The following is a 17,140-nucleotide window of genomic DNA, read 5'->3' on the forward strand; positions in this document are numbered from 1 at the left end:
GTGCCCCTAAGTTTCACTCTTCAGCAGGAGCTTCAAGAGAGTGGCAGAGGACCACTGGTCATATTAAGAATTAGGAGTTCTTAGCCTAGAGTCCAAGAGCACTCCGAAAGTGATTGCAGGGTCTATTTCTTCAGATTGTCATGGCCGAGAAATGGTTAACGGAACCACTGGTTAACTTCAGTCCAAGCCTTCCACTTCGGATGCTCTGTTTTCTGCCCCCGCAGATTCAAATGCATCTATGCCCTTTTTTATATTTTTCCTTGCAACAAAGAAGTATAAGATACAGACCATTGTCTCTGAGGAGTTTCGTGTCTGCTGGAGAGATTAAAACATATGCCAAGGCTAAATTATCTAGGAAAATTCAGAGAGGCATATAAACAAGTGTGTAAGCTTATTCATTCATAATAAAGTAGGGAAGAAGAATATCCAGTTTGAATCATTGATACTTATGAATTGAATATTTTTAATTTGCCGTCTATTAATTAATACTGTATATATTTTAAATAGATAAATTGCTACCGATTAGCAAAATGGAAACTATTAGAGTTTATAGTATATTATATAATGTATAATGAGATTATCCTTCACAAACAGCAAAAACTACGTAGTATGAAATGACCAAAATAATTTTAGGATTTTTTCCTTAGTAATCATCGTATGCATAACATGTTTAATTACTGCAAATTTTGAATTTTTTTAGGATTCAAAGTAATAGGCTTTACATTGGTTCAACAAATACTCATTGAGAACTTGCCATGTGCCAGGCATTATTAAAAATAACACTATATTTACCCCTAAGGAGCTTAAAGTTTCATAAGATCATGAATTCCTAAACAGTTACACCTAGGGAGCTGATGTGGATACCTTATTTTCTCTACAGTTTTTGATATGTACTTTTTCATAGAAATGCTCCACCTTCTTTGCTATAATCTTATATGTTCCCCAGCTGGTATATGGCTCTTATACAGCCAAAGCTTTTATCATAGTTGAATTAAAGTATATTACATTATTTTCTTCTTCCAACCCAGAGCTCTCTGTCATGTTGTAGTTTCAGCATATATTTGACCAAGTCTACTTCTCAGTTGTCACAAGTGGCCAGTTATTAAAAACTTTAATTCATTTTGCACTCTTAAATCTACCTGTTTTCCTCTAACTGCAAGCATACGCCATTGGTGTGAACTTTGAAATTCTTTTCTAATTTTATATAGATGACCCCAGAGTAATTACACTTTGGCATTCCTTCCTTATTTTGGAATATTACCTCAAAAACTTCCTATCTTTTTCTTTGCTGAAGACATTTTGAACTATTTCACAGATGCCTCGTCGTTATTAACATAGATGCGTTTGTTACATAGCCTTTTCCCTCTCTTCTTACAGGTAACAATCACTTCCGTACCCTTTAGTCAGTCAATCAACAGCCAGTACTTATTAGGTACCTATTTTTTTTAGAGACTCTGGTTGGCCTATATGGACAAAATAGTAGAAGACAAGGAGCTTGCCTTCCAAATGATCACAACTTAGATGGAAAAACATAGCTGTGCTGCAAGGCCAAATGTAACAAATAACCTAAAGATAATAGATTACATACTTCACAGGAGGAAAAGAATGTTTTGTGGCATCTTTAGCCTTCAGAAATCCCCTTCCTTGCCTAGTCTTTTTTAAACCACACAGAGCTCCACGGGGATCACAGAGCCTCTTGGGGAAACCTTATGCTAGACTAGGTCAAAAGGAACTGAGGTCCTGAGGGTCAGAACATTTGCATCCAGGTTCACCCATCTCTCTCAGCAGCTCTTCTATTTCCTGTGATTAAGAAAAAAATGATATTAATGAATCATCGATCTCTTTGAAATCTTGTTTTAGTGTTGGGAAGGCCTCAGAGAACTCCTAACCCTAAGGACAGGCATGTTCAGTGATAATTGTGTATGCCTACAACGTCTTTGTTTCAGGCAGTTTGGAGCATGTGAACGTACTCTGAGCCTTGATGAGTTCCAGTATGTGGTATATTATGCAGAGCATTCAGAGCAAATACTCTCTCTCAGAGCGCTTAATCCGAACAATCGCTGCCATTCGCTCCTTCCCACATGACAATGTAGAGGACCTCATCAGAGGGGTGAGTGTGCTGTGTTGATGTGAGAGTCCTTTGGGAGGTGAAGGGGAAAGGTTCCTGGGGAATCCTAATGGATTGCAGATTTGCAGCCTTGGCTCAGCACAAGATCACAAGGAGTTTTTACCATCTTCTAAAATGTACTAAACCATTAAAATATATTTTCCCTATGTTTTGCTCCTCTTCCTTTCTGCCTTTCACAGTGTGCATATGATATTTTTTCTTCAAGAAATAGTCCTAGATAACCCTAGTCTCATGTTCTTTGTGAAATCTCTGGATATGGTGCATATGGGATCCAGCAAGCTGGAAGTCTCCTACACAGGTTGTGCTAAGGGAGGAAGGAGGCAAGCAAAGCATGAGTGGTTTTCAAATCCTTGTAGTTTATAATAATTACATGGAGTGATAGCATTTGCCTTCTATCTTAGTTTGTAGTTCTGTAGAGAATATCAGCCCCTAAAATGCATGGTAATTTTTGACTTAAGATAACACCTTAACTGTCTGATATCTAATCACTGCTCTTCCGTAATTCTGTTAAATGACTAGTATCCTAGAAATCTTTGATACCTTTTTCGGTATATTATTCCTGTTGAAGAGAAGTTACAGGGTAGTTTTTTTGATCACTAGAGGATACATTCAGGTAGTTACTTCTGTACATTCTTTTTAACAATTTTAGAACCCTTGTTACAGCCTGGAGCTCTGTGGCTGCTTCAGAGTCATGTGGCATAGCTGTGAGAAGAAAAAATCCTACCGCGTTAGCTTGTTCTCAGCAAAAGTGACTACTGATCAGAAGACTCAGCAGTAGAAACTTTGTCACGTTCTAATTCTAGCTCTGCTGCTGAGTCATTCAGTGACTTTGGTCTGACTGTGGTATCTCCATCTCCTTTATCAGATTTGAAATAGAAGCATCAGTGGGAGCTAGGTGGCAGAGAACACTGATATTAAGAGGCTACTTTGAAGATGTTTATAAACAAAGAGATAATGTTCAGATGACCTTACTTTTAGTGATGGTCATCTGGCAAATGGCAAAAAAGAGCATGCCAGTTCTCCTGGCTTCAGTCTGAAGGACTCACTTTCCTGATTTTTTCAGTGCATGGTGGCCAGAGAACAGAGGTTGCTTTTCTGGCTCTCCTGCCTGACGATAAGGCTCCACTGCTCTTATACATGAGGTTGTGTCCAAATGACCATCTGGCAGGCTAGCTTGTGGAGAAACATAATGACTTGATCTAAGGGAATCGAAAGTTCCTTTCATTCATCTTCAGTGTATTCTTTTGGTTTGGATATTGGCATTATAATATTATTTAATTCATAGGAATAGAAACTAGGACCGGTAGTATCTTACAGTACACTCAGAGTTAGACCCTTTTCCCTCAGACCTGGTTCTGAGTCTTGCCCTGCATGGTGAGCCAGAGCTGAGCACACTGACTGAAGTTTCCTTCCGCCATAGGGAGCAGATGTGAACTGCACCCACGGCACACTGAAGCCCCTGCACTGCGCCTGCATGGTGTCAGATGCTGACTGCGTGGAGTTACTCCTGGAGAAGGGAGCTGAGGTAATGTTTTTAACACTGTCACATCAACGATTCATTAAAACTTGAGCTTCACATTTTCTTAAAATTTCTTGCCTCTTCTCACATTTCTTCCCAGCTTCTGGCTCATGGTAACATTGGCATAGCCAATATTAAAGCAAAATGTGATGGTAAGTGTATAAAATCAGCCAAAGGATTTCATTCTTTTGCCTTCCTTTCTTATGCTGTCCATGGCTCCAGGAAGAGGGAACCCCTTTCTGACTCAGTCCAAACCATTTACGACCTGCTACCAGATGTGCACATCTCATACCACTGAAACTGGAAAATAGTCATTAGGCAATCTCTTCCTCAGGATTAAGCTACTTGTGCTATTTCTGCCCACTATTTTTTTTTTCTCTTTTAGCATATCTTGTTCCTATTTCCTTTCTAATGTATCTTTAACATAAAAAACAGATTAATTTTTATGGACATAAGCAGGAAGCAACATAGTATAATGAATGATTAAAAGAATGGACTATGGAGCCAGACTTCATGGATTGAATTCCAGTTGTTACTCCCAGCTGTGTGACGTTGAACAAGTTGCTTAACCTTTCTTTGCTTCATTTTCCCCTTCTCTAAAATGGGGGTGATACAGTGTCTTCTTCCTAAGGTTGTAGAGTGTTTAGAACACTGGCATGTGATAATTACTGAGTGCCTGTTAGGTAAATAGATTCTCAGTTTTGACAGTTTTGTTTTGAATCTTCAAGGCGCCTATGCTGAGGCACACATTTGAGTCAGGCACGCCATGAAGCTGGTGTGCAAGCCCCAAATACACTGGTCAGTAAGCCTGCTCCAGCCCCCAACATCCTCACCTCCACACAGCCATGCTGTTCTCTACTTGTCAGTATCTATCCCATAATTTTTCACCCTGAAGTGAAAGCCAGTGATTAGTGTCAGTGAGGACAGTGAAAATATCCTGGGCAAAAAGAAAAAAGAAAAAAGACAGGTTTTAGCTAAATAGAAGGTTGAACTCAGTTAAACATTTTATGAGGGAATATAATATACTATGTATAAACTTGGAATTTGAAGTCTTTGTTGCCTTCAGAAATTAGAGGTGATGCTGATTTTTCCAGCATGGGAGGATCTGTGCTCTTTCTCCCACATACTTTCCTCTAGGTTCTCCTGTGACACCACAGCACATGTTTGCAAGGGGCTGACTTGGATTAACAATTTGAGCATCTCTGTATGGTTAAAGAACTTAGCAGAGCTACCTGGGCAGAACCTTGGCCTCATTATTTTTCAGTCTGTTTGCCATTAGCCACGGGTTATAGAGTGAGTCAGGATAAGTAAAATAATCCAAAACTTTTACTCTGGCCAGTGTATTCAAGCTGCTTTCCAATAAATGTCTTTCAAAGTAGTTACAAGGACTTAACTATCTTCTCTTTCTCCTTACTCTGTAGTAGAGATTCTAGTAAATAGCGAATAAGAACATGGATGCAGAAACATCCGTTATTCAGGCCAGCTAATCCATGCACATAATATTTGGGGATGGTCCTTTTCCTATTTGCTCCTCAGCTCCTATCATATCTCCATGCTTGTCACCACGACTCCCTGGGAGTTGCTTGTTGACCCTCGTGTTCAGAATGTTACGTAGCAAAGACAGTGGATAAACACATGCAAGCTTCTTGGCCGGCCTGTCCTCTCAGTTGTCTGTAGACTGTAATGTAGTCCCTCCCTCTTTACAGGTGAATGCCCTGGATGGTTATAACCGGACAGCCCTCCACTATGCAGCCGAGAAGGATGAGGCTTGTGTGGAGGTCCTGTTGGAATACGGTGCAAACCCCAATGCACTGGATGGCAACCGAGACACCCCACTTCACTGGGCAGCCTTTAAGAACAATGCTGAGTGTGTGCGGGCCCTTCTGGAGAGCGGCGCCTCAGTCAATGCCCTGGATTACAACAATGATACCCCACTCAGCTGGGCTGCCATGAAGGGAAATCTTGAGAGTGTCAGCATCCTTCTTGATTATGGTGCAGAAGTCAGAGTCATCAACCTAAAAGGCCAGACACCCATCTCCCGCCTGGTGGCTCTACTAGTCAGGGGACTTGGAACGGAGAAAGAGGACTCTTGCTTTGAGCTCCTCCACAGGGCTGTCGGACACTTTGAATTAAGGAAAAATGGCACCATGCCACGAGAAGTGGCCAAAGACCAGCAGCTGTGTGAAAAACTGACTGTTCTGTGCTCAGCCCCAGGGACTCTAAAAACACTCTCTCGCTATGCAGTGCGCCGGAGCCTGGGACTCCAGTATCTGCCGGATGCAGTGAAGGGCCTGCCACTGCCAGCTTCTCTGAAGGAATACCTGTTACTTGTAGAATAGCCTGGAGGAGACGTTTGCACCATCACATGGGCAACTCTGGGTGAGGTTTTGCCCTGCGAAACTGTCTCTCTTGGAAAACAAGAAAAGCAGCTGTTCCTGTTGTGTGGTTTATATTTCAAGGCAACATGTCACAACAGTAACCTCCACATCACTTCCCTTCCCCAAACCAAGCAACCAAACAAACAAAAAAAACTCTCTTCTGTTTCTGTTTATTGCTTACTTGGCTTTTTAGATTACACCCTCTAAAAGAAGAGGTCTCCCCAACCCTCCCCTTTAGGGAAAAAGTCAACAGTGCAACTGAATTATTCTAGGAAGACAAAGAATACTTATAGAATGTGTGTTTGGTTTTCCTTTGGGGACATGATTAACATTTCCAAAGACTCCTTCTAGGAACATTTTAGTTGATCTGCGAAGAAGTTTAAGAAAACTCCAGCTAACAACTGAGGCCCAAAGATGAAGAGGCAACAAGCTCAAATGTGTGCAGGTTCGGAATTGGGCTGGATGATGTCCCTAGAATGCCACATCACGGGGCACTCAGAAGGGACTGGCCCCCTTCCTCACCACTGAAGGGAACAGCAGTCTTTGCCCCTTTTCCATGAGTGTGCTCAAGGCCATAGTAGTTCAGCAGGTTTATTTTAGAAAGATTGTCTTGCTGCTCTCCGTGAAGTAGAAGACATAGAAGGTTCTAAGCAGTCCTAAAAACTAAAAGTCCTAAGAACTTTTCTTCTAGTGCAGTTCTTTCTCTTCCTGGAAGCCAGTTTGCTCTACTGGGCTTCGCAGGCATTTCCTGCACCGCCGACGAAGGTGTTCACTCTCGCAGGGGAAGAAAGAGCTGGGCTGGGCTGCCTTTTCTCGTGGGTCTTCTTCATTCCCTAGAGGAAGCTCACTCCCTAAGAGCTTGGAGGTTTTTTTTTTAGTTGTTTTGGAAACTTTGCTTTTTATTGCTCTCTACAAGATACTGGTGGAGGGGGTGGAGCTGGGGAGTAGGAGAGCACTATAGCCCTTCCTCTGAGATGGCCCACCTACCCAAAAAAGACCTGTTTTAGTGAACAGTACTTAGTCTACAATCTCTTCCTTTTCACATTGCTAAACTCAATCAAGTTGTTATTGATCTTAGATGACCTTACACAAATTTGAAAATCTTTTTTTAACTGATTGGGAACTATGAATAAAAATTAACAGAATCGGCTGACACAGCTAATTTGAAAAAGTATGACGCTTTTGTCCTTTTCCTGTTGGCATTTTTTGCTCACTAAAAAAAAAGAAATAAACAGTTCTAAAAGCAAGTTTGGCAATTTCTACTCTTCCTACTTTTCTCTAAGTTATTTAATTACCTGGAGCCCCAGTGTCCTCATCTCTGAAATGGGGCTGTCACCACCACCCACATGGGCTGTTTTTTAGAACTTTTTTTAGGGTATAACAGTAATACTTTGCTAGTATTAGGGAACTACTAGAGATAATCCTTTCCTCCACCCCTTGTAAAACCCTGAACCTCCTTCCTGCTTCAGCAAGCAAGTGTGGAAACTGTGTAGGTTGGGAGGAGTATGTATGCCTGTGCTGACAGCCAAGGTCAGGTAGCATCCTGTCAACTGGGGACACAGTCTATAGTCCCAATCCTGAAGACCAACTGCACTGCTTGGATACTTGGCTGATGAGGAGGAAGAAGCCGGTGTGACAGAATAGCAAACAAACTGAGCTGAATGAGAACCGACAATTTTCCAAAGCAGTATTTCAATCAACCCACCAAACTAGGTCCAGGACTGGTTGTCTGTTTCCCAGGCTTTCAAAATGTACATGTCTCCAAACAAATGGAGTCTGGTTTTCATCCAGAAAGGAGTACAGAGGAAAAGCTGAGAAGGAAGAACCCTGTGTTGTCAGAGGAGAGGAGCAGAGACTGTAGGATGGCTGGGAAAAAGCAACCCTGGATAATGGTTTATGATCAAGAAATGAAACGCAACTTTATGCTTAAGGGAGACTGGAGCGTCCTGCTGATTGCAGAGGATGCAGGAGGGACTAGCTGTGGGATGAGGGTAAGGACCAGTCCACTATGTTCTCAGACCTTGTGTACAGAGTCAAGAGATGTCCAAGATGAGCGAGAAGTACATGGGCTTGTCACATGGGCTGCATTTTCCCAGGTGTCTGGGCAGAGTCTGGCTTGGGGCTGACAGGAATGCACTTGTGGAGGTGATAACAGGAGAACCGAAAGCACAGCGACCAGTTGGCATTTATTAGTGTAGTTATTGTCACTGTAGTAAAAGTAGTAGAGGAACCAAGACTCTGTCATCACAAAGAAATAAATAAAGCTTATTTTTAGGAAAATTCTAACCGAGTAACTGAAATCTAGCAGTAGCACTAGGGGAGGAGCCCAGCCTTGTGTGACAGATGAAGCTGGGGTAGAAGTCATGATAAATTCTACCTAAAAGGAGCTTCTACTCATTGCCCCCTGCCCCAGCTCCCCGGCCAGAGCTGACCACGGCTGCAGTTACAGAATAAAAGGAAACCTAATGAAAAATGAGCTGAAACACTTGAGACGATGTGAACTTGGATCTATCGGGGGTGAGCTGACCATGATCAGACCATCTGTTCCCCTCACTGCAAAGAGGTTTAGACGGCAGCTTCTCCAGACCGCTTCCGGCTGATGTGCTCCAGGTGGGCATGCTCTGAGGTGTCCAAGTCAATCTCATACTTGGCTAGGATTTTGAGGATGGGCCTCAGCTTCAGCCACCATTGTTCCTTGGGGATGCGGTGCCTACAGAGGAATGAGGTAGGTGATGATTTAATCTTTAGCGCCCCAATCAACATCTGTGAAAGGCTATGGGAAGAAGTTGAGCACAACCAGCTGGATTTGGGGCATGGGCATCACATCTAAAGTAGGTACAACTACAGGTGTTACTCCTAAGAGAAAAGGACTGAAGACAGTGAACAGGTTGGGAAGAGTAGATCTTGAAACTACCAGGGAAGGAACCACCCCAGGAAGTAGATGTACTCACTCAAAATCTGTCTGTTCCATCAGCTCAGTCACTGGTTGAAAGATCAGTGCTCTCTTGCGCATCCCCAGAACACAACCTGAGTCTGGAGTATTAGCAAAGATCCGCCCTGCAATAGGGATGGTCAGTCAGCTTCTAAACTGGGAACCAGCTTCTAGGAAGGGGGCCCCTCTTAACCCCACCTACCATTACGGTAACTCTCTTTGATCTTCCCAGACATCCAGTTCATAGCCTTTGCACCCATCTTAGTGGCAAAATTCCTGTCAAATGGAGTTGGGCTCCCACCCTGGAAAAAGAATCATAAAAATTATAGAGGTAAGGGCTCTAATGAAGTGGCAAAGACATTGGAATACACGGAGAAAAAGGAAAGAATAGGTCCAGGTTTACAGCCAGAAGCAGGAATCCATAAACCTAACCATGAAAGGAAATCCTGAAACAGGGCTGGGAACCAGGGTGAGCTTTTGGCCATTAATCAGATGTCAGAGTAACTCATTAGTACAAGGGGATGACTGGTCTCGCAGTTGCTTCTTCCAGCCCCACAGCTGCATGATCCTGTTCATTTCCTTCCAGGCTTACTGGCCACTCTATTCCCTGCCCCTCTACAACCTAGCAGCTTTTGTCAGTCACCATCACTGATGACACAAAGCATTCCTTGTGACCCCATCTGGATGCCCTTGGTAGCACCTCATAATTATAAAACACCTTGCAGATTTTCTCTGAACAAAGCAAAGTAAGTGGGAAAACAGAAAGGGAGGAAAAACAGAAAATAGGTCTTCATACTTTATGCAATAGGACCTCACTCCTGCAGAGGCTGATAAGCTCATTCAAACTGAGATAATGTGAGTTCATTTGTGGGTACAGAAAGGTCAAAAGTAAGTGCTTAAGAGGCATCAGTGGGGAACATTTGGGATAGGGGAGGCCTCAGACCACTAGTATCATCTGTGAGAGAGGCCTACCTAGGGTGGGGACTGAAAGTAGGTGGAGAAAGAGATTCCTTCCCCCTTGGAACCCCAGTTAGTGGGGATGGAGCCCAACCCCAGCAAGGTGCCTGTACTCACCCACCACATTCCCTATGGAAGGCAGCACAGTGTGGCGGGGAAAGCACTGGACTAGGCTTATTCTGGCTTCACTCAAGCTTGATGAGTGGCCCTGAAAAAATTATTTCTCCTCTCTCAGCCTCATTTTCTTCATCTGAAGCAGTAGTTCTCAACTGAAGATGATGTTGCCCCCTGGGGGACATTTGGTAACATCTAGAGACTTTTTTTTTTTTTAGTTGTACAACAGGGGAGGGAATGCCATTGGCTTCTAGTGAGTAGAGTCCAAGAATGCTGCTAAGCCATCCTAAAACACACAGAACCACCAGAGAGAATTTTCCAGCCCCAAATGGCAATATGCCAAGGTTGAAAAACCCTGCCCTAAAGAAAGAGGATGAAGCTAAGGCCATTTCCAGGGTATAGATGTCTGATTCTGTGACTGTAGAAGACCGCAGACCCATGTTCTGTGGCGGCACTGATACCCTCAGCAGGCTGGAGGCCAGAGGGACACTCAGTGGCTATTGGGGGTTACGGCTGTCTTGTGATGGGCATGATGTGTGTACTCCCTACCTGCTGCATATGGCCAAGCACGTTCTTCCTGCTGTCGAAGATGCCCTTCCCCTCCTCTGAGTACAGGTTGAAGATGAAGTCAGTGGTATAGTTGTCATTGCACTTCTCGTTCCTGCAGGAGAGACCGATGCCTGTGCCGCATGCGTCCCCCTCCATCCCCCAGCCCTCTGCGGTGGTCAGCTTTGTCCCTCTGGGTTCCATCTCTTCTTGCAGTCCAGGTTCTCTCCCTTTGTATCCAAAGATGCCTCAGGGTGTCTCAACCATGGCTGCAGTCTGACTAGGGCCAAAGCCTGACTATCTCTTCTCTTCACTTGGGAGCAAACCAGGGATGAGGTACCTTAACACCAAGCCCCTCTTCACAGTTGTTTTCATCTTTTGCACCAGATGTTCAACATTTGCCTGAAAATGAAGCAGAAAATCCTAAGCCCAGCTGAGAGTGGATAAGGCTGGGCAGGCACATGGATCCCTTCTTCCCCGCCAGGCCTCTCCAGGAGGGCAGAGGGACGTGGAAGAGGACTGTTTACAGCCCAGGGCCTGAACTGTGCCTCATTCCTTTAAGAAGGTCAGTGCAGACTGAAATTAAGGGAAGACTCCAGATAAGATGGGAAATGGGAAGAAGGAAGTTTGAGACAGCATGGTACTGTCAGTTTTCAGCCCCTTTCCACCCCCTCCCAATCTCCCTTTCCAGGGGTTTCCAGTTCTCCTCTCAGAGGGCTGATTCTGCTCTCGGTCTTGGTCTCTAAATGGGCTGCTTCTGCATACAGCAGTGATTCACCTGGGAAGAAGCACTCCCTTCATTTGGGCTTTGAGTTGGGGGTGAAGGAGGAAGAGGGTCACCCTCCATTGCGGGCAGGGGTTGGCTGGGTCCTTGGGTTAGGGAGTTCCCTCAGCCTGCAGCCCTCCACGCTGTGGCTCTTCTTTTCTCCAGTGAATGGGGATCTTGGAAAATAAGGATCATAAGGGTATCCCCCTCAAAAATGGAATGAGAAGGGTATGTTTTGGTAGCTAGGGAAATCTGGAGGGGTGGCGTGACCTCCTCAGTCAGTTAAACCACCCACTAAAAGTTTAGAAAGGCTTCGTAACCTCTCTGAACCTCTCTCATCTGTAATACAGGGATATCTCCCTTGAATGTTATGAAAATAAAACACAAAATTGCACATGAAGGGCTTTGCAGCCTGCCACCTTTCAAACAGGAGCTCCAGTGACAGGAGCTGTGGGCACGTGCAAGAGGTCACACCGGAGAATGCCTGCCCAGTGCTCGTTTTAGGACTCCACAGTCCATTGGCTCCGTCCACGTCGTGAGCTCTCACAGCTCAGCTCACTGTGAGGACAGTGGGGCCAGACTAGGGCAGGGAGAGCTCCCTGGCAAGCTCTGGGTGGCCGTCTACCTGCAGGTCTCTAATGGTGAAGGGATCCTCAAAAATATAGGCAGCATCGGCCCCGGCTGCCAGTCCAGCCATGGTGGCCAGGTAGCCACAGTAGCCGCCCATGGTCTCGATGATAAACACCCGGCGCTTGGTGCCTGCTGCTGACTGCTTGATGCGGTCACAGGTCTGCAAAGACAATGGGTCACAGAAGGATAGGGTTAGGGATGTGATTCTTGTCACTGCTCTGGTCCCTAATATCACCCAGCTCTGGAGTGGGGCCCCTGCGTCTCATCAAGCTCTTGCCTTCAGGGACGGCCAGCACCTCTGCCAGCCACAGCAGAACTCCTCTCCTGGGAAGGGGGTTGTCCCTACCCTTTCTGTTGCTTAGAGTAGGAGAATTAGGCTGAATGACCTCAGGAAAAAACATTTGGCATGCAGAGCACAGATGCATTTCTAGGTTAGAGGACTCACAAGGTGGGGAGAATGGACACTACACATACAGTTCAATACAGCCTGTGTAAATGGCAGGGCGTGAAGAGGCATTTTTCAAACGCTGCCATTTGGCTGGTACAAAACAAGTGGCTCACTTTTGAGGCCCAGATGCAGTCCAGGGATTATACCCCCAGCCAGAGACTGGGAAGTGGGGTGGCTCTCACCATGCAGATGGTGTTGAGGGCTGTGTCGGCCCCCACGCTGAAGTCTGAGCCGGGCACGTTGTTGGAGACCGTAGCAGGAATGACCACGAATGGGATGCAGAGCTCGTCATACAGCTTCCTGCCCTCCATCAGCTCCAGGCCCCCCGTGTAAGCCTGTGAAGAAGGGAGCAGAAGGGCAGGAATGAGGACGGGGCAAGGTGCAGGGGGAATGGAAGAAACGGTTGGGAAGGGCACCCACCTCAAAGCCCCCAATGATGACAAGGCCCTGGATGTTAAACTTGGTGATGTTGGCACTGATCTGTTCGAGGCTCTTCTTGGGTAAAGTCCTAGTTGATTGGGGCAGGGAGGGGGTGGGAGGACAGAATTTGGGGAAGAGACAGCAAAATTGAGGAAGAGAAAACCTAGAGTTAGAAGCCCTTTATTTATAATTTCTTAACTTGCGCCCCCTTCCCTGTTCGACCTCTCACCCCTGCCCAAGGATACACCCTGGGGCTCTAAATTGCCAGAATTGTGTGGACGGGCACATCTGCCCTCACTAAAGCAACTGAGAGCTCAGGGTAGAGGACCCAGATAACAGCAGTGGTCCAAGCAGACCCTGACTGAGTGAACTGACACCACATTCCAAGGGACACCTTTAGGGGTAGGGGTGACTAGGAGGAGGTGCTCCTGTAATGCCACTTACCTTTTAGTCCCAAGTTTAGAACCACCTTGGCCAGTCCAGCCTCCAACGTAGCTCCAGCCAGCTTCCTCGATCTGCAGAGAAAGGTCACACAGGTGGCCCAACACCACTTCTTAAGTCCTGACCTCACTCCGACACCCACCTGCCCCTGGGGGAGGAACACCGGGCATCCTCCTCCCCCTGACCCCCCAACCCTTACTGCTTCCACCCTTACTGCTCATTCACAGATATTAAGCACCTGCTTATGCCAGGCATCGTGCTTAACTTTGGGACAGAGAATTAAATCAGACACATTGTTTGCAAAGGGTTCATTTCAGTGGCTTCTGCCTGTTCCTGCTGCCTTGAAGTTAAATACAGTAGCTCCCTTTTATCTGTGATTTCAGTTTCCGAGCTTCCAGTTACCTGTGGTGAACCTCGGTCCAAAAATATTAAATGGAAAATTCCAGAAATAATTCATAAGTTTTAACTGGTGTGCTGTTCTGAGTAGCATGATGAAATCTTGCACTGTCCTGCTTCACCCCACCCAAGACCTGAATCATCCCTTTGTCCAGCATGTCCATACTGTCCATGCTACCCACCCGTTAGTATAGAGAAATCACACAGCATACAGCTGACCCTTAAACAACAAGGGGGTGAGGGGCACCAACTCTCCACGCAGTGGAAAATATGCGTGTAACTTTACAGTCAGCTCTCATAGCCACCGTTCCACATCCATGGATTCAACCAACCCGGTCATACAGTACTGTGGTACGTGCTATTGAAAAAATCTGCATATAAGTGGGCCCATGCAGTTCAAACGCACATTGTTCAAGGATCAGCTATATATCGGGATCAGTACTGTCATGGTTTCAGGCATCCACTGGGGAAGTGTCCCCCTCAGATAAAGGGGAACTACTGAATCTACTTCTGTTTGAACCCCAACCAGAGAAAAAGATGGGGAGGGGGAAGGCAAGAGAACAGACAGGTCACCCTGATATACTCATCCTCCCCACGACTGCTCCTCAGCCCCAAAGTGCCCTCTTTCCTTTCATCCCCATACCTGACCCTTGGCCAGGCCCTCGAAGCCATCATGCACAACCAGCACTCGGTTGCCCTGGATCAGGCCAATTCTCACAGTGGAGCGGACGGCGGCATTCATGCCTGCAGCTGGGGCCCCCACATTCATCACAGCCACTGTGTGTGAGCCACTCTGTGGAGAAGGAAGCAGAGGGGGAAAGGGGGAAAGGGGCCAACAGGGGGAGGGGGGCAGGTCAGTGAAGGAAGCTGAGCTCTGAGTTCCTTATGGTCCTGACAGCATACACCCCTCCCCTCCTGCTTGTTCCCTCCCTCACACTAGGAATCAGAAGTCTTTATCACAGATGAATAAATCAAGCTGTGGTCCCTGATTCCAGCTATCACTGCACAATGAATAAGAGAACTTCCAGAGCAATGTTTCCCAAAGTGCGATCCTTGGACCACCTGCATCAGATCCACTCAGGGAGCTTGTTAAACCTGCATATTCCTGGCCGTACCCCAGATCTGGATCCCCTCTGCGGGAGGGGAATATGCATGTTTAATAAGTAGCCCAGATAATTCTAGTATACAATAAATACTAACCACTATGCCAATGGTGGCAATGACATTGCCTAAATACATTTAGATGTGATTATTCCAGATTGGCCCAGAGGCAATAATACATAAGCCTTCTTTTCCATTCCTTGCATCTTGTCAGCCCTGAATTGGATGTAGGTCTTTGGTTAGAGACATCCAGGGCACACTGGGAACACGGGGCTTGTATCTAGGGTAGCTGAGAGAAAATTATCTTAGTGGGGACTCAGCTCTGAGGATTACAGTGGGCAAAGAAGTTGGCAAGGCATCAGCTGTGTGGGTTGAGGGTAGCACTTCGTAATGGGAGAATGGGAGAGGAAGAGGGACAAGGGGGGAGAGCAACTTGCCAGTACCTTGGACAGTGGGGGTCTGACATGAGCCAGAATCTTGTATACCTCCCAGTTGTTCATGAAGCTCCTATAAAAAGTACCGAGAGAGAAAAAGAGGGAGAGAAGTGTCTTCAGGCCACTCCCCAAGGCCAGCAGCCAAGGGGATCTGGTCTGAAGTTTTGCTCCCAGCGTGAAGTTCCAGAGGGCAAACCTCTAAGGGCATAACTAGGGCAGAGCAGGGGTCAGGCAGGGCTACAAAGAGGCCACTGACTCACCAAACACTCCCTGAGCATGCTTCCCCCCTCACCTAGAGACACTTAAGATCTAGCTGGGTCCACACGTAGAGATAACAGACTGTAAAAGAGAGTCCCTGGGATGAACTGAGCCTCCTGGTCACCTCACAACTAATACTCTTGGGGAAGAAACTATTTTTGAGACAATAAAAGGAGGGAAAAGCAGAGGCTCCTCCTTGGGGTCTGGAGCTACATCAGTTTTTGGCTTTATTGCAGGATCTGATTCTGTAGCTAGCGAGCTCCCAGTCATTTTCTCACCGGCCTCTCAGCTTCATGGCTTCATCAAATCGCCTCTCATTCATGGCCTTGGTCACATCTTTGGTCTGAGGGAGGAGACAGCCAGTCACGACTCCAGGGCAGGGCTCCGTATAGCTGGACTCCCCCCACGCTGAGACTCTGCCATCTCTGGGCTTGTGACTGGATCCTGCCCACCCCATACCCCACCTTTTCTATGCCCCTCAACTTTCATGGAAGGAGAAGTATCTTTGTTTTTCCTTAATTTTCTGAGTAATGAGCAGCAAACAAAAAGGGCTGATTCAAGCCCTTTTCTATTTATGAGAAGATGGGCAGAGAAGAGGAGCTCACACAGATAAAATAGCACCTTCCTCCATTCCACACCCAGGGCCCAGCCTCAATGGAGCCTCTAAACTAATGGAAAAATGAAGAGGATCCTGCAGATCACCCGGTTAGAGAGCAAGGCTGATCCCTGCCATGTGCTTCCTGACTACTGAGCCAGTGCTTCAGGTTGGGGCCTCTCAGAGATACAGTTCCAGGCAAGGCTGGAGTTTGTCTGGGCTCATTAGGGCTCCCGAGTCTCAGAGAGAAGCCACCAGGAGACGGGGATCCAGCCCTAAGGATCAGGCCAGACACTTAGCTCCCAGCCGCAGTGTTTGCTCTGTGGTATCAAAGGAGTGATGCTTCTATAATAAGAGCCACCATTTCCTGAGCACTCAAGCTCTTCCAGGTCCTACATCAGACCACTTATATGGTCAATCCTTACAATCACCCTCAAGGTGAGTATTAGTAACCTCATGTTGGTTCAGAGAAACGTGTTCAAGGGAGAAATCACAGAGTGAAATAAGCTACCTAGCCAGACCTTTCTAATATTCTCCGGCTTTTAATGAGGTTTGGAGAAATACTGCATTTCTCTTGAGGTTGGATATTATGGGATATTGGGTCTTATTACCAAGTAGGATGTAGAGTCTCCCATCTTCTTTAGGAACACTTGACAGGCGGGGAAACTGAGCCTTAGCTAGAGAGGTCACAGCTCCTGTGCAGGGCCCACTTCCCCCCGTGTCTCTTGCTGCACCCCGCTGCCTCTCCACCTGCTCACATCCCAGCAGCCTCGGAAGCTGCTCTCTTCCCCATCAGCTCAAGCTCAGAGACAGGGCCTTGGGGCTGGTAGGAAGGGGCTTGGGGTCGGTACTCACCACCTGGACACACTCCATGAGGGGCAGGCGCACAGCCTGGTTACCAGAGAGGCTCACCACACAGGCTGGGGTGTCCGGGGTCCCCTCCAAAAGTGCCATCACTGCTTCCACACCCATCCTGCTGCCCTGCGGGGAGCAAAGGCAGTCTGGTTCAAGCCTCCCCATCTAGGCTTGGCCTGGAGAACCTGGACACTCAAGACCCTTTCCAAATCATGAGTTGAT

At 46.4% G+C, this 17,140-nt stretch overlaps 2 protein-coding genes across 13 annotated transcripts in view; one reads left to right on the plus strand and one right to left on the minus strand.

Moving 5' to 3' along the window:
* Positions 1–17,140, plus strand: part of ASB8 (ankyrin repeat and SOCS box containing 8) — a 56,467-nt gene that overhangs the window by 15,518 nt on the left and 23,809 nt on the right. For 8 of the 10 annotated variants that reach the window (XM_072972918.1, XM_072972910.1, XM_072972909.1 and 5 more), the window contains exons 2-5: positions 1,947–2,110; positions 3,549–3,653; positions 5,354–8,750; positions 10,962–11,139. In XM_072972918.1, the coding sequence (XP_072829019.1) occupies positions 1,982–2,110; positions 3,549–3,653; positions 5,354–5,986 (867 nt within the window). In that variant the 5' untranslated portion in view covers positions 1,947–1,981 and the 3' untranslated portion in view covers positions 5,987–8,750; positions 10,962–11,139. Of the gene's footprint in view, positions 1–1,946; positions 2,111–3,548; positions 3,654–5,353; positions 8,751–10,961; positions 11,140–16,110; positions 16,233–17,140 lie in introns of all 10 variants that reach the window. The other 2 variants (XM_072972915.1, XM_072972917.1) reach the window with 2 other exon arrangements.
* The window catches only part of PFKM (phosphofructokinase, muscle), a 39,527-nt gene continuing 30,579 nt past the window's right edge, over positions 8,193–17,140 (minus strand). For all 3 annotated transcript variants that reach the window (XM_015238070.3, XM_072972907.1, XM_006202905.3), the window contains 13 exons: positions 16,919–17,044; positions 15,747–15,811; positions 15,220–15,283; positions 14,319–14,468; positions 13,283–13,353; positions 12,839–12,926; positions 12,601–12,753; positions 11,966–12,130; positions 10,915–10,976; positions 10,578–10,689; positions 9,160–9,259; positions 8,977–9,082; positions 8,193–8,735 (listed from right to left, as the gene is read on the minus strand). In XM_015238070.3, the coding sequence (XP_015093556.1) occupies positions 8,591–8,735; positions 8,977–9,082; positions 9,160–9,259; positions 10,578–10,689; positions 10,915–10,976; positions 11,966–12,130; positions 12,601–12,753; positions 12,839–12,926; positions 13,283–13,353; positions 14,319–14,468; positions 15,220–15,283; positions 15,747–15,811; positions 16,919–17,044 (1,407 nt within the window). In that variant the 3' untranslated portion in view covers positions 8,193–8,590. The remainder of the gene's footprint in view (positions 8,736–8,976; positions 9,083–9,159; positions 9,260–10,577; positions 10,690–10,914; positions 10,977–11,965; positions 12,131–12,600; positions 12,754–12,838; positions 12,927–13,282; positions 13,354–14,318; positions 14,469–15,219; positions 15,284–15,746; positions 15,812–16,918; positions 17,045–17,140) is intronic.

Source organism: Vicugna pacos, chromosome 12 (genome assembly GCF_048564905.1).
Source record: "Vicugna pacos chromosome 12, VicPac4, whole genome shotgun sequence".
NCBI lineage: Eukaryota > Metazoa > Chordata > Mammalia > Artiodactyla > Camelidae > Vicugna > Vicugna pacos.